The sequence below is a fragment of the Piliocolobus tephrosceles genome, chromosome 20, assembly GCF_002776525.5.
Source record: "Piliocolobus tephrosceles isolate RC106 chromosome 20, ASM277652v3, whole genome shotgun sequence".
Classification (NCBI taxonomy): Eukaryota; Metazoa; Chordata; class Mammalia; order Primates; family Cercopithecidae; genus Piliocolobus; species Piliocolobus tephrosceles.
In genome coordinates, this window is record NC_045453.1 from 14,932,264 (window position 1) to 14,955,564 (window position 23,301).

At 45.7% G+C, this 23,301-nt stretch overlaps 1 protein-coding gene across 2 annotated transcripts in view; it reads right to left on the reverse strand.

The window, feature by feature from the left end:
* The window catches only part of PTPRT (protein tyrosine phosphatase receptor type T), a 1,114,757-nt gene that overhangs the window by 21,308 nt on the left and 1,070,148 nt on the right, over positions 1 to 23,301 (reverse strand). For both annotated transcript variants that reach the window (XM_023227953.2, XM_023227952.2), the window contains 6 exons: positions 17,007 to 17,043; positions 15,502 to 15,599; positions 12,302 to 12,418; positions 7,459 to 7,613; positions 3,668 to 3,803; positions 1,457 to 1,606 (listed from right to left, as the gene is read on the reverse strand). In XM_023227953.2, coding sequence (XP_023083721.1) covers positions 1,457 to 1,606; positions 3,668 to 3,803; positions 7,459 to 7,613; positions 12,302 to 12,418; positions 15,502 to 15,599; positions 17,007 to 17,043 — 693 coding nt within the window. The remainder of the gene's footprint in view (positions 1 to 1,456; positions 1,607 to 3,667; positions 3,804 to 7,458; positions 7,614 to 12,301; positions 12,419 to 15,501; positions 15,600 to 17,006; positions 17,044 to 23,301) is intronic.

Sequence of the window (23,301 nt, forward strand, 5' to 3'; positions counted from 1 at the left end):
AGTTGAGGATCTGGGATACCTGAGCTATGTTCTAGGACAGTGCTTCTCAAAGTTTAACATGCACACAGATCACTCAGAGATCTTATTAAATTGCAGGCTCTCATTCATTATGTCTGGGCAAGGGCCAAGATTCTGCATTTATAACAAGTTCCCAGTTGAAGCCAATGCTGCTGGTCTCCAGACCACAGTTTTTTTTTTTTGTTTTTTTTTTAATTTTCTATCTATTTATTATACTTTTTAATTTCTAGGGTACATGTGCACAATGTGCAGGTTTGTTACATATGTATACGTGTGCCATGTTGGTGTGCTGCATGCATTAACTCATCATTTACATTAGGTATAGCTCCTAATGCTATTTTTTTTTTTTTTTTTAAGATGGAGTCTCACTCTGTTGCCCAGGCTGGAGTGCAGTGGTGCGATCTCGGCTCACTGCAACCTCCGCCTCCCAGGTTCAAGCGAGTCTCCTGCCTCAGCCTCCTGAGTACCTGGGATTACAGGAGCATGCCACCATGCCTGGCTAATTTGTTTTGTATTTTTAGTAGAGACAGGGTTTCACCATGTTGGTCAGGCTGCAGACCACACTTTTAGCAGTAATAGTCTACTGAAAAATACTGAGAGGACCTGAGTCCCTCCAGGGATGAAGGAGCATGAAATTCACACCCATTTGTATAAATTTGTCTCCATTCACAGCTTGGACTAGAACTGAATAAGACTTCAGTTAAAAAACATATTCACAGTTAAAGACAAGCACCAGCAATCCCTGAGTGCGTCGTTGCTCATGGCTGTGCATTTTGTGTTCTGGAATAGATTCTGCAGCTTCCTAGAGGAGCAGACACTGAAAGTCCATAGACTTATCAGTTGTCCCAAAGAAAACCCCACAAATGTGCACAGAGCCACTGAAGTTGGTTGGGTTACTATTACGGACCAAATGTTTTCATCCCTCCCAAAATCCATGTCATAATCTTAGCCCCCCAATGTGATGGTATTAGGAGGTTGGGACTTTGGAAGATGTTTAGGTCATGAACATAGAACCCTCATGAACGGGATTTCTGCTCTTATAAGAAGAAACATGTAGGGCCAGGTGTGGTGGCTCACGCCTGTAATCTCAACAATTTGGGAGACCAAGATGGGAGGATTGCTTGAACCCAGGATTTGAAGACCATCCTGGGCAACGTAGTGAGACCCTATCTCTATAAAAAATAAAAAAAGAAGAAGCATGAGAGCTTGCTGCTTCTGCTTTCCACCATGTGAATATGCAGTGAGAAGATGGCTATCTGAAACACAGGAAGTGAGCCCTCCCCAGACACTGGATTTACTGGAAGCTTGATATTGGACTTCTCAGCCTCCAGAAATGTAATAAATAAATGTTTGTCATTTAAACCACCGGATCTATGAATATTTGTTATAACAACCCAAACTGACTAAGATGGTCACCAAGCCTGGGATTTGCTCATACCTGAAATTCATCTTTGATTTGGCTGGAGTTCGTCTGGGGATCCAGCCTGCTGATATTGTAGTAGAGAGAACGGAACTCACACACAGGGATGGCAGTGTTGCCACAGAGGCACGCTTCCAGGATGGCATCGTGCACAAACACATATTGCTCCTGCAAAGTCAGAAGAGCGGGAACGGGGTGCCAGGTAAGAACAGTGGCCTGGGAATTTGTGGTCCACATTTAGTATTGTGGCTATGAAGAGTAGACACTTGTCAATATATTGTAGAATCCTTACTTTTTATACTGTAACCCAAAGGACCAACTTTCCACGTTTCCTAATGATCACCTGAACTATGGTGGGTCTTGTTGCTTACAGAAGATGTAATAGCATAGTCACTGATAAAATGAGAAACTTCTAGACATGCTGTAGCAGTGCTCTTTGTGTCCAGCCCATGTCCCCTCAGCTTTCACCTTTACCTAAGGAAGGCTGCTTGCTGCAAACACCTGTGATTCTCTGCTAAAGGCAGAGAGGATACTTGGGCTGTGTGGAAAGTAACCCTCAAGCAGTGACAGAGAGTTGAGGACGGAAATCTAAGTTCCTTCTCCCTTTAGGTGGAACCACTTGGACACGCGTGTGTCTCAGAGTTCCCAGCAGAATTGGGTTCCAGTTGTCTATAGAGTGTTGAACAGCTTGTTAAAATAGCCTTTATTTGTTTCCTTCCCCGCTCTGCCTCACTTTCCAATCCACCAGTCAGTGTGTCTTGGGATTACCTTTCAAGCAAATTATTTGCCTGCAAATCTTTGTCTCACAATCTGCTCCTAAAACATGTGTCATGTCTTCTCCTATCTCAATTATTTGTACCTGCTCTTCTCTCCTCCTGAAACTCCACTCCCTCTTTTCCATACCTTTAATGTTTCATTCTTTCTGGAAGGCCATCTGTTAATCCACCAGGCAGAAGCTGGTGTCACTTCTAGGCCCTACATAAATGTTTGTTGAGTGACCTTTTCTGCAGAACTTGGTCAGTTTCTCTATAAAGTGTGCTTTTCCAGATGCAACGTGATGCATCTGCATTTGACTATGTCTGTCTCCTCATATGTCTGACTGCAACCGGCAAGCCTGCCTTCTGCATGCATGAACCTGGGAATAGATAAGCAGCCCTCTTGGCTTTAGTGCTAGAAGCCTGAAGACTGGCTTGTGTGCGTTAGCTCAGAGCCTATGTGTGTAAACCAATCAGTGGTGGTATTCACTGCAGAGTCAGAGGGGCTGGCTGTACCAAAGCCATGGGTCACTTCCCTTTGCAGGATTGACGATGTGCACAGTTCCTTATCTGTCCCAGCTCTGACTGCCCAGGCACCCAGAGCCTTCACTAGAACAGAAGATGGGCTCATTACAGGAATGATAAGCCAAGGCACAGAGTGGGATAGGGAGAAAAGGCAGCTTAGTGAGAGTGTGGTTCTGGCAAAAAAGCAGAGGCCTTTGGGGTCACATGGACCCAAATTCTCCCACAGTCTGGTATGTGAGGTCTTAGGGACACAATTTCTTAGTTTCTTCTTCATTGATAAATTGGAGATAATACTAGGAGCTACACCATAGCTGTTCTGGAGGAGTAGAAACACTACCGTGACTACAAAGAATATATGCTGCCTGGCTCACAGTAGGTACACAACAATAAAGATTAATTCCTTTCAGTACTCTTAGGTTTGGGCTGTCTAACTACACAGAGAAGTGCTGAAGGTCTGCTTCTCCCTTGAGGGCAGGGGCTGTGTATTACGTCTCTTGAAATCCCCGGCACCCAGCCTAAGTACTCAGTTACTTTGTTGATTAAACCATTCCCTGCAGTGACTGAACCATCGCTTGGCATGTAGTGGTCATTGAATAAATGCCAGTCCTTCTCTTTCCTCCTCTATCACTTCACCCAAGGCGAGAATGCTATTCAAATACTCCCTGAAATTTGTCATTCTGTCCCTGCTTGGATGGCCTCAGAGATGGAGAACTCGCCACCATTCTTCATTGGTGGAACTCCCTGCACTGTAGACCTCCAGGGTTGGCTGGGGCACCCTAGCTTCCACAGTAGTCTCTCCATAGTGAGCCACGAGTCTACTCCCTCCCGCTTCTCTCACACCCAGGTCTCTTTCCATAGGATGCCCCTAGCTATGGGTCTCTCAGTTCTATCACGTTTCTCCTTGGTCAGGGCTACAGGTGGCCAATGGTCTTGGTCCCCAAGGACTCACCTCTGTCTGTACCAGGTTGACCCTCTGGGCCCGGAGCTCACGCACGCAGTTGAAGATGTCCACCACCCCTTCATTCTCGGCCATGTCAAGCATGGTGTCAATGGCAATGAAGCAGCCAGTCCGCCCAGCCCCAGCACTGGAAGAGAGGTATGGTCTGTGTTAAGGATCTTTGTGGGGGGACCTGCCCTGGGGAGGCCCCTAGCATTCAGCCCTATCCCCAAGGGTCCTGCTAAGAGGCCATATACAGCAGAAGTCAGACAGAACTGTCTGAATCCCAACATTCCTGGGGGATCTTGAGTAAGCATCTAAACTTAGACTAAGCCCCAGTGGTCTCCTTTGTAAAATGAGAGAGTAGTGCTGGTCTCCGAGGGCTATTTTATCAGGACTGACTTATTCTGATGTAGTCATTTAGCAAAGGTTTATTCAGGGCTTACAAAATGCCATTGTTCTACGTGCTTTATAAATGTTACCTATAGACTTCCCTGTGAGGTTAAGAAGTTTCTCATCCCATTTCACAGGTGAGAAAACAGGCACAGAGGGCTTACCTTGCCTGACTGAGGTCACACAGCTGGCAAGTGGCAGAGCTGGAACTTTTACCCCAGCAGTCTGGCTCCAGATTTTATGTTCCCACATTTCCTTTCTTAATATGTATAGTTTGTAATGCATGCGCAAACCACACATATACATGCCATTTCCTTGTCTGATGGATAAAGTAATACATCTATATAGCATAAAACACCTAGCATGGTTCCTGGCATGCTGGAGATGTCTCATAGACATGTCTTTCCTATTTTCTACCCTTCTTTTCTCCTCTTTTCTCCTCTTTTTTCTTCTTCAGCAAATGGGTTGATGGATGGAAGCAAAGAAGGAGAGGAGAGAGAACAGAGGGGAGGTGAATGGCAGGACAGAAACTAGAGTTCTCCGAGCTGCGCCCAAGACGGAGAGTGGTTGGTGGAGCACAGTGTTCAAAGGCCAGCATCTGGCTCCACCTGCGGCTGTTTTCCCAGGATCATGAAGCAAGAGCGTCATGAAACTGGAGCAACTGACTGTCCGGAGACCCTTGTCAGGAATCAAATTTCCTAATACATACTTGATTTCTGGTCACTAGTGGCTTCTTTAGGAGAATCTTAGACCAAGTACAAAATAGCAGAGGAACTCAACGAGACTCTATGGGCCTTGGCCAGCCTTTTCTAGATGAGTGCTGGGCTCTGAAACATCAGTGCCGACCAAGAGGCATATAAGACATGTGCCTCACCAATGTGCAGTTTTGGATGGGAAGGCCGGGCAGCCTGTCAAGGAGGCCCCCTTCCACTGCGTTTTCACATCTTGCATTTCTCATGGAAACAAGCATCTTTGTCTAACAATGTGGATGTCAAAAGAAACACAAAGAGGAAGAGAGATGGAACAAAACAAAAAAGCAATATTGGCTGATTATAAATCCAAGGAGCACAGGCCAGCGCAGACCACTACCTACAACAATTTGGAAAGTACACCCATCGGAAGCAGAGTCTTCATTCATGAGAAAATTTCATGATTTAAGTTTGCTTCAGAACCTACTCCCCAAAATCCAGATGCGGGGACTCAAGAGACTTGGCCTCTGTGTCTGGGAGGGAGTATGGGGGTCACTCATGTGTTTTTTCTTCAATGTTCATATGTTCAATGTTCTTCAGTATAAAGAACCAGCCCAATTTGGTTCTGAATTTTGGAACTATCAGTGGTGACCAAGTTGCCTAGTGTCCGTTAGCTTCAGATTTCTGATGCATTTAACATACCTCCCTGCAGGGTCCTTGTGAAGACAGAGCTGTGCTTATTTCAGCATCACATAGTGATCCAACACAGGGTATTTGAAGAGACCCCTAGGATTAAATCCTGGCTCTATTACTTACTAGCTGCGTGACCTTGGGCAAATGACTTAACCTCTCTGGGTTTCAATACTCATCTATAAAATGATGTTAATAATTAATAGATCTACCTCACAGCATTAATAGCCTAATATGTATAAATTGCATGGAATTACAATTAAAATGCATAATGCATACACATTGCTTTGTGCCTGGATACATAATAATTTCTCAATAAATAATGGCTATTATATTCAACAAATATTTATTGAAAATGTAAGATGCAGTAGATGGTGGGATTAGGAGTGGGAATATGAAAACATTGTTCCTTTCCTGAAGGATTAATAATCTGGGGTGGGGGGAGAAGACATTAAGAGGCAGAGAATAATGATACATTAGAGTGCTCACTACATGTCAGGCATTCTCTCTTAGGCACTTAGTACACTTAGCTAACCCATTTCTTAATAATTTTCAGAACAGACCTAGGAGTGGGTACCACTCTGCTCACATGCATTAAGATGACCTGCTATGGAGATACATAAGGCCTTAGAGCCATCATGCGCAGAGGGCCTGATAAACATTTGCCATTGTCTTTCTTTCTCCCTAACTCTTGATCTGGGTGCTCTTTGGGATATAGAGATGGGGGGATTAATGATCTGTTGCCCTTCAATTGCTGTGAGATATAAAGCAGAGAATACATGCAAAACACTTAAAGAGTCCAGGATTACCTCCTCATCCTCACTTGCCTTATCTGTGAAATGGGGTTGTGTAGCTACTATTGCGGGGAAGATAAATGGATGCTGTATGAGGATGGGGCTGGCTCTGAGACATCCACAGCTTATAGAGTCTTCCGTGGTCTCTTGACTGACACAAACTGCCAGGGAAGGGATGTGATAACTCAAGCATCCAAGGTCTGAAAAGATGGGCTGGCTCAAGGTCATGTTGGAAGAGAGAGGCAATGGGAAGGAGGGGGATGCCAGCTGGCCGGGCTTCGGGTGAGGAAGGCCATCCTCCTCTAATTCTGGACACCTCTGACATGATACTTCATCTCCATTTGGGAGGATTCGAAGACGTGCCACTCATTCTCAATGTGACTTTCTAGGTCAGAGCTGAAAATCTCTTTTCTCCATAATAAGGTAAAACCTGGTGCTGTCCATTTCTCTTTATGAGGGACCCTGCAGGCTGGCAATTGATTTTGAAAATAATAGAAATGAAAAGAAGCATGCTTCCACCAAGGCACCCTGCTGCCATGTCAAGGAGCTGAGGGCGAGTGTCTGGAGAAAAGCAGGTGAAATATTCCCACTCTGTGTTTACCTTCTCGGCACTTGAGTTTTTGTATATGTAAGATGGGAATGATAATAATGCCCACCTCTCAAGACTGGATGAGAAGTAAATTAAATAATGTGGGTAAAGTGCACATGACAGACCCAGCAGATGCTGCCAGTGTTCAGCCTGCCTCCCTGGTGACCTCACTGTTTTCAGACAACAACAACAACAATGGCCACTACTGCCCTTCCTCTTGTTAGTTGACCTTGCGACCAAGTCTCATCAGAAAGCATGGGGCATGGGGGACACAGAAAGAGGAGTCTCTAAGAGTAAAGCCACTAGAAAAGACAGCATGTCCCTCCCAAGAAAGCTGAGGTGCAGAGGCACACTAGGGTAGGTGGAGGACTTTTTTTTTTTTTTTGAGATGGAGTCTCACTCTGTCACCCAGGCTGGAGTGCAGTGGCGCGATCTTGGCTCACTGCAACCTCCCCTCCTGGGTTCAAGTAATTCTCCTGCCTCAGCCTTCCAAGTAGCTGGGATTACAGGTATGTGACACCACGCCCAGCTAATTTTTTGCATCTTTAGTAGAGACAGAGTTTCACCATGTTGGCCAGGCTGGTCTCGAACTCCTGATCTCATGATCCGCCCACCTCAGCCTCCCAAGGTGAAGGGCCTTTGACTTACCTGCAGTGGACCACTATGGGCCCTGCTTCTGGGGGGTTGAGGAACTTGACCTGGCGGACGAAGCCCAGAAGGCCAGTGGCATAGCAGGGAACGCCGTGGTCAGGCCAGCTGGTAAAGTGGAAGAGGCGGAGCTCCCGGATCTCATGGTAGCCTTTCTGAGGAAAGAACAGGCCTCTGTTCTTCCAGCTGCTGCCCTCACGTACCCGACCCAGCAACACATGGAGCCACAGCTGCTGCACCGAGGAACCTCCAGCAGGGACAGGGGCCTCACAGTGTTAATAGGTGTTACTGCATAGAGCCATTCTGTGATCAGTTACGTTTGGGAAACATGGGATTGTTACAGTGAAACTGATGGCTTTATTGCAGGACTTCTCAGAGTCTTGAGTGTGCTCGTACACACTCTGAATGCCTAGGGGGCCACAGAGCACCCTAGGAGACCTTCTTTTGTTTTCCTAGGGGATGGTCTTTGACAAGTGTTTCATAGGAGGTGTATCGAGTAGAACGGATTTAAAGAAATGTTGGCCTTAAAGACCAAGTCCAAATTGTTTCCAGTGGAATCTGAGGCTTTCAGTGATTGAGGTCTGATGTGCTGTCGTGTTCCAGCCTTGACTATGATAGTCTGTGTGGCTTTCAAAATGTATATAACTTAGTAGACTTCTTTATTAATTAGATTCTTACTTAGAATGATTAGATAAGATACGAAACAAACAAAAGCAGAGCTTCTCTGATTGATGGAGACAGAGTGGGGCCTAGAGCTCTGAGCGGTTCCCCTCCCCTTTCACATTCCTCCACCCCTCACAGACATACACTGCAGGCCCAACAGTGGTTTTCTGACTATTCCAAGGTCAGATCACACTTCTAAGCCTTTGCTTAGACAGTTCCTGCTACCTACTGTTTTTCTGCTTAGCAATCTCCTGCAGATACCCAGAGAGCACTGAATAGCAAGAGTCTGTTTGATTTTTCATTCCTTCAGTTAAAAATCATTTACCAAGTGTGACCTGTGCCCAGCCTTGTGCTAGGTACTAGGAAGGTGAGAATAAAAGCCATAGCTCCTATCCCTGGAACAGCTCATGACCTTGTCGGGGAGGTAGATGCCCAAGTGGGTAATTCTATTGAAGTGGATAAAGGAGTACCTGCTAACCTGATCTGAGGAGAGGAGAAATCAGAGAAGGCTTTCTGGAGGAGGTGATGCTTGACCTGAATCTTGAAACAAACTAATAGTGAAAATAATAGCTAACGTTAACTAAGCATTTACTGTGTGTCAGTCACTCTTCTGAACACTTCAACATGCTAACTTATTTAATCCTGATATAAATCCCTACATTTTTATCTCCACTTGATGGATCAGGACACTGAGGCTGAGCAAGGTTAAGTGACACACCCAAGGTCACAGTACAACTCATAAGTTGTAAAGAGATGATGGGAACCCTGGCTGTCTGTCTCCACAGTCTGTACTCTTAATCATTCTAATATACCCATGTGTGAGTATTACCCAGTTGACAGGAGAAGAGGAAGGGAATCCAAGGCAAGGGGACAGCAATGGGCACAGGCCTGGGGACAGGGCTTAGCGTGGCATGTGCAGAGAATCACTAGCAACCCAGGGCAATGCTAGAGGCAAGTGGAAGGCAGGCCATGGGGGACCACAGGCCTGGGGGTGCAGGAGAATAGATGAGAGCTGGATCCCAGAAGTCCTTGAATCTACATTAAGGCCTTTGGACTTTATCTCAAAGGCATATTGGGAAGCTACAGGGAGATTACACAGATGGTTCCACACAAGAGGAAGTGCATGATGAGACTTGCATTTTAGGAGGCTGCATCCTGCTACATGAAGAATGGATTCAGGTGGGTGGATCGGGGGTTGCAGAGAGGGCACTATTGGTGCCTACTCAGATCCCCATCACTGGGTCAGTGGACTCATTGCCAGCTGCTCTGAGTCGTGGCTGTACACAGCTCACAGTTACCCTCTTCTGAAGAGGACTGTTCTCAGCTGAACAGGAACGCCCTCCCCTGGGGTGTGGCTGGGTGGGTCAGCATCCTCCAGTGACTGATGATAGTCGAGGGAGAATGACCAATTGGCTTGCCACTTGCTCAGTTGGCCCAGGACTGAGGGGTTCCCCGGTACGCGGGACTTTCAGTGCTAAAACCAGTCATGTTCTGGGAAAAACAGAAATTTTTTTTTACCCTAAGGGGGGCCCCCGAGGCCCCTTTGCTTCAAGGTTGGACCAAGTGTGTGGTACCATTCATGTTCCAGGGCTCTCATGGGTTCAGGGGGAAGCAAGTCTCTGCTGAGGCCACATCCTCACTCAGCTCCTTTCCCCACTCCGTCCTGGCTCTCTCACCGCCTTCCGCCTGCAAACTCTCCCTCAACACACGAGCCAGGGCACCTAAACCCCTGCTGCTTCTGGCTCTGCTTCTGGGAAACCCAAACTAACATGGGGCAGGACTAGAGGCAGACAGTCCTGTTAGGAGGGAGAAACCAGAGGCCCAGATTAAGGCCGTGATGGATGAGCTGAAGTGAGAGAGGAGAAACCTTCAAGAATACTTGGACTTTTTTCACGCCATCCTCCAAATCAATTCAGTCTCAAGAAGCCCTCCTTTGAGCTCTTCCCACCTGTGCTGTGATGATTTATCAAGGATCCTCTCTCCCTGATGTGACTGTGCTATCTTCAAGGGCAGACAGCACTCCCTGTTTATTATTTCCAGGTTCCCAGCTCAGGAACCGATTTTGAGCTAAAACCACAGGCAATGTTTGCTGAGTGCCTACCTGCGTGCTGTGGAGAGGCTGGCTAAGCCCAGTTAATCCTCAGAGGCCCTTGGGGTCTTTTAAGGGCATCTCCCTATGAGTAATATCTTCCCTCATGGTTGTTTAAAAGACAAAGAAAATGTAACCCAAGAAAGGACCATAATTCTTCAACATGGTTTGCTAGCTGCAATTGCTCAAGGCCTCCCTGCCCATGTCCCCAGTCACTCATCCCATCCCCGGGCATTCAACACAGATGTGACAGATGAAACTGGTATCCCACCTGCGTCCTCTTCCTTGGGCCTGTGCTCCCAGGCCTCAGCTGCAGGGACTGTTGGTTGCTACTGCCTCCCAATTGTCCCCTTCTCTGGAGACATGCCCTCAGTTGACAGGGGCTGGCCCACCCTGGAGGTTACCCCTCAGTGGATGGTCCACGGTCAGCAGACTGACTGATGTGGGAGCACAGAAGTCTGGCTTCCTTGCCTTAAGGGGGACAACTCTGTGGCATGGTTTATCCTTGGAGGTTCCCTGGGGATCACCTCGAGGTTAGACTTCACTGGAGCCTCTGCGCTTGGTTGGTGTCTTTCCTTCCCTCTCCTGCTTCCCACTCTCTTAGGAATTTTTCCTGGGAGAGCTCCCTTGATATACCTTATGTTCCTGAATCCTTGCCTCAGGCTCTGCTTCTAAAAAACCTGACCTAAGGCAACATCGAAGTCCCAATGGTTTCCTTCCTCCTAGTGGAGGGAGTTCACAGGCTTCCTGACCTTTTCACCCAAGACTGCGGACTCAGATGAGAAAGACCCTGAGACTTTAGGAGTCTGGGGGTTGGAGTGGGAGCTTCTGAGGGCAAACAGTATGTCCTAGGCTACTGTGTATGCTGGAACAGTACTGTGTGCATGCCGGGCTCTAGTCTGCAGAGCAGCCTGTTTTGGCCCTTGCAAGGACTTGTCCAAGCCTCAGGGGCACAGCTCTCAAAGCATGTAAGTCCTCAGTGCTTTTGCATCCTCAGGTCTGTGGCCATGTTGTCTATTCAAGTGGCTGCTTTTAGAGGAATGGAACCTGTGGTGTAATGGAAAGAGAAGTGTGTTACAGGGGCCAATGTGTGATTCCTGGTTCTACCAGCCTTGCAGCTGGGCAACTTTGGACAACTGATTTAAACTCTCTGTGTCTCAGTTTCTTCATCTGCAAAATGGGGATAATAATAGGTCTTACCTTATAGGGTTGCTGGGAGGATTAACTGAGTTCTGTGCAAAGCATTTAGAAAAGTACCTGGTTCAGTAAGTGCTCAGTAAATGTTAGCTATCATTATGATATAATAGTAATGATAGAATAGCAATGATTATATAATATGTTATGCATATATGTATTATTATTTGCAATCACATTCTTGCTCACCAAGCTTCTGCAGCCCTGGCCTCCTTTTAATGTCCAGACCAGCATTTCTCAACCTCGACACTACTGATGCCTTGGGCTGGAAAATCCTTTGTTGTCGGGGGCTGTCCTGTGCATTGTGGAATATTTATAAGCATCTCTAGCCTCTACCTACTAGGTGCCAGTACCATCCTAACCCTTCTCCCCCAAGTTGTGTCAACCAAAAATGTTGCCAGACATTTACAGATATTCCTTGGGGGATCAAAATGCCCCCGGTTGAGACCACAGGCCTTGAACAGCTTGAGATCATTTTTTTTTCCCCTCCAGACTGCATGTTTTTTCCTTCTGCCTGGGATAGCTCTTCTTTCCTTTCTACCCGGCACTGGTTCCTCCTCCTTCATTCTCTGCCCAAACGCCTCCTCCACTAAGAGGCCCTCTCCTACCACCTATCCTCCTAGTGGATTTCTATCTCCATCCTTTGCATATTCCTGTGTGACTTTTATCACAATGTGTTGTTATTTCAGTGATTTGCTTATTGAATTCAGTTTGTCCAGCCTACTAGATGTGGGATCCATGGTGGCAGGATCCATGTCTGCCCTGATAGCTGATCTGTTGCTGGTGCCAAGCATGGGGCTGGACATAGAGCAGACCCTCAGTCACCACGTGTTCTGGATGAACAAACAAGCCAGTTCTCATGGTGGACCGGCTGCCCACAGCCTCTGGGAAGCTTACCTTCTGGACTGTGAAGGTGCGTATGACATATTCTGCCAGGGGCTCTGTTTCAATCAGGGTGACTTTAATGTCTCCATAGACCTCCGTGTCATCTGGCCAGTATCGCACACATTTCACCTGTGGCCAAGTGAGAGACAGAGACAGAACAAAGACAACGATGCATAAGCACATGGCTGAGTATGAGCAGCTGTCTCATCTGGTCGTCCCATTCAAATAAACCCAAGGGTGACTTTGGTGGCATTTCAGTCCACAGGGTTCACAGCTGGCCAGGGATCAGCAAGCTGCACAGGGCTAAGCTCCCTCCCAGAGGCACTAGAGCCATTAGACATAATTGTAGTACCTTCTTTTGCAAAGCTCCTTGTAATTTTCCAATGCATTATCACACTACGTCATCAAATAGAACAAGGTGAGATAGGTGGGTGTTACTAGCCCCACTTCACAGATGAAAATAACACTCAAGTTCAGAGGTTTGATGACTTGTCCAAGGCCATGTGGCCAGTTTGGGGACTGACTGAGTCCCCTTTCTGCTCTGTCAGGGTGGAGCAGCTGAGTATTATCAGCTGAGCAAAGATGAGAATAAAAGGTGGGAAACAGGAGGTGGAAGCAGAAGTGGTTGGGAGGTGGACATCATTAAGAGGTGGCAGGTGGGAGTCTGGAAGGAGAAAGGCTCTTGGGTGGGGAAAGGATGGCAGGTGCTGGACTCCAAGGGAAGATGCGCAGCTCCTCTCTGACCCTGGACGCGAGCAAGCCTTTCCCCAGTCGACTGTTTAAGTCACACTCATGGATGAAAAAGAGATCATGGTTTTCCCCTTAAAAGAACAAAAGCATGATTACCATTCCGGGGGACGCTGCACGGCCTAGAGTGGCATTTCCCACAGTGTGTTCCGCTGGGTGCTAATAGGTGTTAGGTAAAAAACAAGAAACAAAAAACAAACAAAAAAAGGTTTTGTGGTCAAATGAGTTTGGGAAATGCTGTATTACACAGTTAAATAGGTAGCTTTGCTACAGGACTACTCAGCTTCTTTCGCATGCTAGTGCTAATGTGTTTTGTGTTTTGCGACTCTCCAAAAGGGGCACAGAGGACGCAGCATTTCCCAAACGTATTTAACCATGGAACCCTCTTCTCACTAAGCATCCCGCAGACTAGCATCCCATGGAACCCACTTAGGGAAACGCTGGTATAGTGCAACAGGGCATGGGGGCAAATGGATTCATTGCTTGGTCCTAACACTCAGTATCTGGGTAGCCCCAGAAAGTGCTGAAACCTCTCTGAGCCTCAGCTTCCTATCAATAATGATAGCTAACATTTACTGACTGTGTACTGTGTCTAACATGGCTCACAAAGTGTTCCGCAAATACTTTACATGTATTATTCTAATGACTTACCAACATGACTTTATGAAGTAGGTATTATTATCCCCATTTTGCAGACGAGGAAGCATAGGAAAGCTAAGAAAATTGCCCAAGGTCAACTGTTGGTAAGGGACGGAGCCAGGAGGCAAACCCAGGGCACTTGAATAATAACTAGGAACATGGGCTCCTATCCTATGATTACTGTAAGTTGCGGGAATGCACAGGAAGGGCCTGGCACAGTGTTTGACACTAGCAGGAGTTTAAGAGATTGCTTTCCTCCCCAAATCCAATTTAGATTTATGGTCTATCCTTCGAGGGAGTCTGTTTCCAATGTGGGATATACTATAGAACAGGCTGAAATTTGCCTCAGAATCCTGGGCTGGCCTTTATGTCCACAGTAGCTGCACCCTGGGCCTGAGTCCCTGGGGAATAGTCTGAGTGAAGTGACCACGAGCACTGGAATGAGAGTCCACTGTCAAATTTTGTGCCTAGGTTTTGGCTGAGTGACATCAGGGTAGGTACTCTACCCCTTTAGGTCTGTTTCCTCATCTGTAAAATTGAGTGATGGACTAGATAAGGGTGGACTCATGGATAAAGTCTCACCTGGTCCTAAATTCCCATTAGGCCCTGAGATGTCCATACCCCTTTACTGGATTACAAAAGCCCAGATTTTCTCCTTCCCATCATCACAGAGGCCAGAATTCATCTTTATGAATTATCTGTTTCTTACCCAAGCAAAAACTTACCTGCCCACATTTTAGTTAGTTCATATGCTGTGTAGAGAGCCCTTTTAATTCTAGTGTTTGTACACCTTGCCTTTAAACTCAGCAGCCCACCCACATGCCAGAGTTAACCAAGTAGGCAAAAGCAAGCTGGGAATAGCAGTCCCTTTTCTAAGCCCCAGGAGTAGTTGAGGACCACCTCAGAGAGAGTTGAGATGGAGCAGAGCAGGAGACCAAGATCTGAGCCCTGAAGAACATCAAGAGTTCTTGAGGTCAGGGGAAGAAGAGCGGGTAGCAAAGGGTTAGATGCCGCTGAGGTTGAGTAAGATGAGAAGAGAGAAGTGGAGACTGGATTTGTCGACATGAAGGATGCGAGTGATATTGACAATATCACTATTGGTGGGATGGAGGGAGGAGCTACGCTGGGGTGGGTAGAAGAGAACATGAGTGAAGAAACAGAGCCTCTCTGTGAATCTTTAAAGTTTGGCAGAAAAGCAGGAACAAGAAGATACTTTTTATTTACGTTTTCCTTTCTTTTTAAGATGGAAGGTACTGGGCATGATTGTATGCTAAGGGGAACAATTTGGCAATGAGAAAGAGACTTATTTTGCAAGCAAGAAAGGGAAAAATGAAAAAAATTATTGAGTAGAATCTGTGATCCAGGCACGAGGTTTGCCTTTGGAAGGGCAGAGACATGGCTTCTGTTGTATTAGGCTGAGCTATAAGAAACAGTTGACATTCGACCATTTGAGTCAACAAAAACAGCCATTTCTTATAGTCAAACCTGACAGCAGAGGAGAAGAACAAGAGGATGGTTGTAGATACAAGTAGGATTGTAGCTTTATGGTGTGATGATGAGGGAGTGCATGACTGATGGTTTTAATTTCCTCAAAATATATGAGATGACATCATCAACGGAGAGTGAGGGTGGAAAAAGGGATGAAGGGGATTTGAAGGGAAAGGACATTGCTTGAATGTGGAATAGGAGTGATGACATCTCCCTTGTAGGTTGCTGTGAGGGTGAAATATTGACTAGGAGGCACTTAGCACAATGCGTGGAACAGAGAGATGTTCGAGAGGGCATCTCCAGCATCCTCTGCCCAGGCGAGTGCAGGAGAGGCTTACCCTGCCCACTTCCACCAGGTTTGTGACCATGACGATGCTGGCAGAGTTCTCCTGCCAGATCATTCTCCAAAAGTCCTTTACAGTCTCCTGCATTGGACCTGACAACAGAGAAGGCAGTGGGGTTAGAGAATGCAAGTGCAAAGCAGCAGCTGAGAAGATTTGCCCCTCTGGTTGGTCAAGTCTCCACACTGGTGAGCAGAAGTGAGGCCGGTGATCCTCGTTAAGACACCAAGTATCTGAGACATGGGCCTGAGACGTGAGCCTGATGGGGACAGATTAGGGTATGGATGGGGAAAGCCTCATTCCAAGCTCTTACAATCTGCAGCATCTACTGGAAATGTTGGCAGCCTCTCCTCTCTCTTCTGTCCTCCTCCTGCTCAGACCCTTCCTACCAACTCCACGTATCACCTTATCTGGACTATATTATGGCTTGAGGGAGTTTTCAAAAATTGGGCTCCAGAACCTCCATGACAGCCAGGAAGGCAATTGGGGTGGGGGGTGGAGAGAGCTACTGGGTGCCAGATGCTGAGAACAAAAACAGGAGATGCCTGATTTTGAGCTTGACAAATGCTGGAGGCATTCCTCTAGAGCCTGAACAGAAAGGAAGAAAAAAAAAAAAAAAAAAAAAAAAAAGACAAGGAGCAGAAAATAGGCTCTGACAGTCCAAAGCAATTTCCTTGGAAATTACTCTTTCAATGTCCTGGGCCTTCGTCATTTTTAAAATTACAAAAGTAATACGTGTGTTTGATATAAAAGTTTGAATACCATTTTTCTATATTTATATGTATATGTGTATATTTACTGTAATAAGCATCAAACCTATTATATGTATTTTCTGATACCGTTAAAAATTCTTACCAAGCATAATAGTTTTAATAGCTGCAAGGTTTTCTATAATATGGCGGTAACACACTTTATGTAACCAATGTACCAATTGTTGGGCATTTAAGATTTTTCACTTTTTTATTCCCATTATAGATAACACCGTGAAGAATGTTCTTATATGCGTCATTGTCTATATATATAATTATCTGCAGGATTTTTTTTCCAGAAGGGTTTGAAAGGTATGATCACTTTTAAGCCTTCTGAAAACGCACTGCCAAGTTACTTCCTAGGGCAGCCAGCTGCATGTCTGTTATGGGCACGTATCTATCATGGAGATAAGGCACCATCAGCTTGGGCCTCTCTCTCCTGACCATTTCCAAGTGACAGCTTCTTACTCTGTCACTCATGGGCCTTTCTCCTATAGTGAAACTTGCCACCATTTTCCTTCCCAAATAAATAAATGAACAATCTCAAGGACCTCTGGAGATTCTTCAGCCTACCCCTCTGTGACTTCTTTGCTGGTGGAAACTCATTCCTATCCTCCAGGGCTGTTTAGTGAAAAAGGAGGGTTGGAGTAACAGATATAGGAGGAGAGGACAAAAGCCTTGCATTTAAGAGAGCCCTTTTCCTTGGGACCCCTGAAGCCTCTCTGAGGCACTAGGTGGAGGGAGGGCACTTACCTTGAGTTGCGATGTAGTGCCGAGGTCGATGGTATCCCTGGATAACAGGAGAAAAGCACTGAAAAGTCTGTTGTCAAAGCTTGCAGACAGCACAATATTAATAAACATCCTCTCCGAGTCTTGATTTTCTCATGGGCAAAATGTAAACAGCCTCAGTTATTCCCAGAGAAGTGGCAAAGGTTAAATGAGATGTTGCACATAAAGTGTGTAGTAAGTCACTAAATGCTAGCTATTCTTGTAGTTACTTGTGAGGTGCCTACATAGGCTTGCCTTGGAGCCAATGGCACTGGGAGCAAAGATTTGATGGGCATCACTTGTCCTTATGCACCCAAAAAGAGGTAGAGAAGGAGTTTTCAGGTTTATGGGGAGCATCAACCACCAAACAGTCTTTCTTGAGCCATGATTTTATGAAGAACACTGTACAAGACCCTATGGGACACCCAGAGAAGAAAAAGGAAAAAAACCAATTCAATTGTTGACTCCTTCCATTAGTAACAATTAGAAAAAGAAAACTGAGAAGTATCCCACATTGCTTCTCTATGCCAACATTCCTGGGCTTGGAATTGAAGTCCCAGGTACGGAGAAGACCTTATGAAGGTGTGACTTGGGAGACCCATAAAGATACCTGCAAATTCAAAGACCAGTTTCTAATTTCTGTGTACATTTCAGAGCACTACAGTAGGCCTTGCTGTACTCTGGCTGGGGAGTACCCTGCTGCCCCATAACCTTCATCATTGGAGAAGAGGTTGAATGTGACCCCTCTTTTGCCTGGGCATGACATACATGGAGTGTCCTTTTTCCAGTTACAGTCATATTGAGTGGAATTTAAGTTTTGGAGACAGACATGCATTTAGTGCAGAATACTGAATGCAATTCGTATTTGTTAAATAAATACATGAGTGAATGAATGAATAGATGAATAAATTTTTTAAAGAACACAGATGCCAATTATGGATCCTATCAATTGAGAGATTGTTGACAGTCCTGAAATCCACTTAGCTTTTATGGTTAACCATGTCCAGAGAAAGTAAGTCCTAACGTTTGATGGACACCTGCCTTTGTCTTAGATGTTGCTGACCAGTCTTTTTGTGCTGTTGAGGTGGATGAACTGCCTTGAGGCGACTTTCTTCAGGAAATAGAACTGCCATCTGTATGGTTTATGGTGCCGTAGATGTGGCATCTCTAAAGTTCTAGACCCACTTTCTGATTCAAAGACAAGTTTCTGAGTCCCTCGTACATTTCTGCACCTTTGTGTTTCACTTGCTCAGTAATGATTTTGCAGGCACCTTCCAATTGCTGGGCCTGCTCTAGAGTTGGAGGTCGGCACCAATCCAGGGACAATGTCATGACCAGAACTGTTGGATTAACCACAGTTAATGAACAGCCCCACTTCAAGTCTGTGCTTGAGAAATCCTGTGTACTTAGTGAGGTTGTCAGTTTCTTGAGGACGAACACTCCCTACTAAGCTTAAATTTTTTCCCACAGAGCTGAGCACAATGTGAGACTCAGAGCAGATACCCAATAAACAAGCTGTTGACAAACCAACTAGGCAGGCAACATAGCATGGTGATAAGGCGTGCCATGGACTCTGGAACTCAGCTGCCTGGGTTTGAACACTGGCTCTGTCCCTTCTAGGGTGTGTGGTCTGGGGCAAGCTACTTAGCCTCATTGTGCCTCAGTTTTAAAATTCACAATAGCAAAGATATGAAATCAACCTACGTGTCCATCTCAATGGATGATTGAATAAAGAAATTATATAGTATTCAATATGTATATTATGGATGTATATGAAGATATATGTATATGGATATATATATATACATGGAGATATATATGTATGGAGATATATATATATATATATATGGAGATATATATATACACACACACACAGTATTCCATGGTGTGTGTGTATATACACACATATATATACACACACACGATGGAATACTACTAAGCCATAAAAAATAATGAAATCATGACTTTTGCAGCAACATGGCTACATGGATGGACCTGGAGGCCATTATCTTAAGCAAAAAAAACTCTCAGAAACAGAAAGTCAAATACCACGTGTTCTCACTTACAGTGGGAGATAAATAATGTGTACATATGGATGTAGAGTATGGAATAGTAGACACTAGTGGCTCAGAAGGGTGGGAGGGTAGGAGGGTGGTGAGAGGGATGAGAAATAATTTAATAGGTGCAATGTGTACTCTTCAGGTGATGGTTACACTAAAAGCCTATACTTCACCACTGTGCAATATATATAGTAACAAAACTGCACTTGTACCCCCTAAATCTATAAAATTAAAAAAATTAATAGGGATAATGGTATTTACATCATAGTGTTGTTGATCAGATTAAATGAGTTGATACATAACAGTTACTATGTGCCAGCCACTATTCTAAGATTTAACATAAATGTCTTTGCTATTGTTATTTTATTGTTTATTTGGCAAACATTTATTTACTGAGTGCCTATCAAGACTAAAAGTGTATGCAGGCCTCTCAGGGGATACTGGGATGATGAGACCTTCTTTGTGTTAATGTAATAACTGAGCCCTTCCCTGTGACACAAGTGGTAGGAGGACCTATCCCTTCCTCCAAGTCAAGTGGACAGGGCTGCTCAGGCTAAAAGAAAGAAGTAAACCCAAGGGTTTTCTTGAGTAGCTTTGGGAATAGAAAATGGTCCCCTAGATCCTGGAAAGATGCAGTTTCTCAAGTCTACCCTCTTCTGCCATCCCCATCACTCATTCCCACAGCCCTCATCCTCCCTGGCTGAGGCCACAGCACTAACCTCTAGCTGGCCTCCCTGCCTGCAGTTTCACTCTGTAGTCTTGCTGCTTCCTAACCCCATGAGCTTCTTCTTGCACACTGAGTGTGTTATTTCCCTGCTTATAAGCCTGCAGTAGCTCCCTGCTGTCTGCATGGTAATGCCCAAATGCCTTACCTTGGGACTAGTCATCTGTCTCCATTTTCATCTCCAGCCTCCCCTCCAGTTGTCCCTCTTTGTCCACTCCTAAAACCGCATGCACCCTGTGCTTCAGCCTCACCAAGCTGCTCTTGAAATATGCCCTCCTCTGGGATGCAGAGCTGACTCCTTTCTTCTGAGTGGCCCAGTAGGTCTTTGTATATGCTCAGTGAATACAATTCCATGTGCTGCAGTAAATTTTATTTTGTACTTTTCTCCTCCTGGGCCATGGGACATGCCAGCCAGAGCTGGGTGCAGTTTTCGGCAGTCTGGTTGGTGAAATACATGCATGAATGTTTTTGAGCTGAAGTTGGAGCATCCTCTTAATGCTCAGGCTGGAAGAAAAAGAGACCCTGGAGGAAGCTGTGATTTGGAAGATTCTAATGTGCTTGAAATTCAGTGAGATAACATTCTGAGCAAGAGATTCACATTTTAGTTGTGGAGTTAGCTGGCTTGGATTCTCTATTTTGTGAATTCATTTGTTTGCACATTCACTGTCAATCAACAGGTATTAATTAAGCACCTACTACTATGTACAAGGCACTAGAAATACAAAAGTGGACCCGATGAATGTGGACTTTGCTTTTGAGCAACTTGTAGACATCAACAGACTGGGGTAGAGGCTACTAATGGGAAGATGTGGGGACTCTGTGGAGCACCTGTGGGAATTGAACAGCCAAGGAGGGCACCTCAGAGGAAGTGGTGGTTGATTGGCTCCTTAAGCCTGGTTTGCACATCTTGACACCTCTTGTCATTTCCATTTCATCCTTTCTGTGATGTTCCCGGTTTCTCTACCATTCTTTCATCATCCACTGGTTCTTGCTGTCCTTCAGACATAGGGATCACATGTCCATCCAGAGAGGCCTTAGCACTGGCCATTACCGTGCCTGCTATGTCTGCCCCCAGGTAACTGAGTCGCTTGCTCTCTCACTCCATCCAAGCTTCTGCTCAGTTGTCAATCACGTTTGTGGAGAGTTCATCTCTGACCACCCCTTCAGCTTCTTTCCGCTTTCTCTGGCTTACTTTTCTTTAGGGAACTTATCACCAAGTAGCACACTATTCTTTCTTCATGTACATGCTCCCCCAGTTGAATGGGAGCTCCACAAAGCCAGGGCTGTATCTACCTTGCTCATGGCCATGTCCCCAGCACCTAGAAGTCAGCCTGGGCCATTAGCCTTGAAAAATTCATATTGACTGAATACACACATGCAGTGTGCCTGTTCCCACGCTGCATCTGAGTGAAGAGACCCTCCTTGGCTTCCAAAAACCCACGCAGTCCCCAAAGAGAAAACATTCTAACCACGAGACTCCTCAGCGAAGGAGATAAAAGGAAATGTACTGCTCAATTGGGGCTCCTCTGGGGATTTGCCAAGAGCGAGTACAGAAAACTTCCTAACCTTAAAAGAACTTTGAGTTCATTTAAGTCCCACCTACACAGCACGCAGATCGACTGCAAACCAGCACTGGGCCTGCCTCCATCTGTCTGTGAGCAATGGGAAAGAGGTTTGCATCCAAAACGCATTTATCTCTCTCTGCACTCATGCATCTGTTACTTACTGGGGACCCAGATACGATATTTATTTCCAGGCTGGTAATTTATAACAGATTTAAGTGGCCAATACATTTTCGGGTGTGCAAACAAACCTGCCAGCAGGATGGTTCAGACAGTAACAGACCACGGCCTCCGGAGGCAGAGACAGGGCTGGCCCCATTCAGCTCATTATCCCAATGGAGTTATTTTAATGAATCATCAAGATCCAATTGTAGAGAAATGATTCTAGCGTGGGCAGTTAGCTCATTAGAGAGCCGGGAAGGATTCTGGCTGGGTTGGAGACCAGGGTGATGGAGTGAGGACCGAGTTAGCTGTCTGGAGTACTGTTTTGCCAGGAATCCAAATAGAGGCCCCAGGAATTTTATCTTTGCTGGAGTATATAGTTGGTTCACAATTAATGGAGTTCCTCACTCTATAGCGGTAACGGTGCAAGGAGTTGCTTGTGGTTGGTTATCTTCCTTGTGTCCCTCCATTTCCCCTTTTTCCTTCCATGGTCTGCTCTGTATGGATCGCACCATGGGCTCCTATGCTTTCTGCTTCAAATTGGGTTTAGTCAATGGGGAACAAAAGCAGGAGCTCAGAGACCAGGAGGAGGTTGGGGCATATGTTGTTCTAGGTTCCTCCTGCCAGGTCACCGTGGCTTGCTTGACCTTGTCACTCAATCAAGGGCTTCAGTTCTTGAAGGGCAGCCCTCTCTCATAGCTACTGTCTTCCCTTATCTGGGTCTAGGGCTGGTAAGGACTCCCTGCTATTGTTAGCCTAGTGATACTGCACCCTACCCTACTGGTTTCTCTTAATCCTGTTCACATCCTTATTAAACTTTCCCTGGGTACCCACTTTGAGGAAGCCTGTGTTTCCTTTTGGGATCATGACAGATACTTAACATCAATTATTGCACACTTGTGGGGTGGCACCACTATCTCATTTTATAGCTATCAGAATGAGTAAGTAATTTACCCAAGATCATAAAGCTAGTAATCACAAAGGCCTGGATTCAACAGCCAGGCCTTCGACAAAGACCAGATTCATGACTTGATTAGCCCTGGATTCTAACCACTGAGATTCAGCCCGGAGTTCAATATCCCATGATAAGACAGCATGAACAGAGGCCATTTGCCCTGTCTGCCTAACCTATTCTTACAGACAGAAGAAGGAAGTCGTGGTGTGTCCTAAGTGGGCAGAGAGTTGAAGTTCAGTTGTGTGACCTTGGACAGTGCTCTTAACCTAGAGCTCTGGTTTCCTGTCTTTAAAGGCTTGAAACATGTCTTGTAATGATAAAACAGGAAAGGAATCAGAGGCATAATTAGCACTAGTGTTGTAGAGATTAACTTAACACTGAAAGCAGTTTCATTTGTTGCCTATAAAATACCAAAGTGTATCTTGGCCCTGACTGTAGTCAGATGCTCATTCAACTTTGGAATGAGTGCCTATCTAGGAAAATGACTTTTGCTGGGGGATTCTAGTCAAATGATGAATGCCAGATACAGAAACTCAGGCATGCCAGACCCTGTGTGGGCTGTGGTCCTTAGGGTCACATCCACGCAGCCATAGACAAGGTCGAGGAGAAATGGAGGAATCAACTCAACCTGCATCAATATATGCTGACTCGGTCCTTGCTGTGTGTTGGCTACAAGGTGGTGTCTGGTAGTGGGTGGGGAGGGGAAGGAGAAAGAGTGCTAAACTGGGAGCCATTCAGGTCTAGTTCCCACCCTGGTTCTGCCCCTGACCAGCTGCATGGCCTGGGACATATCTGTAATTTCTCTCAACTTCAGCCC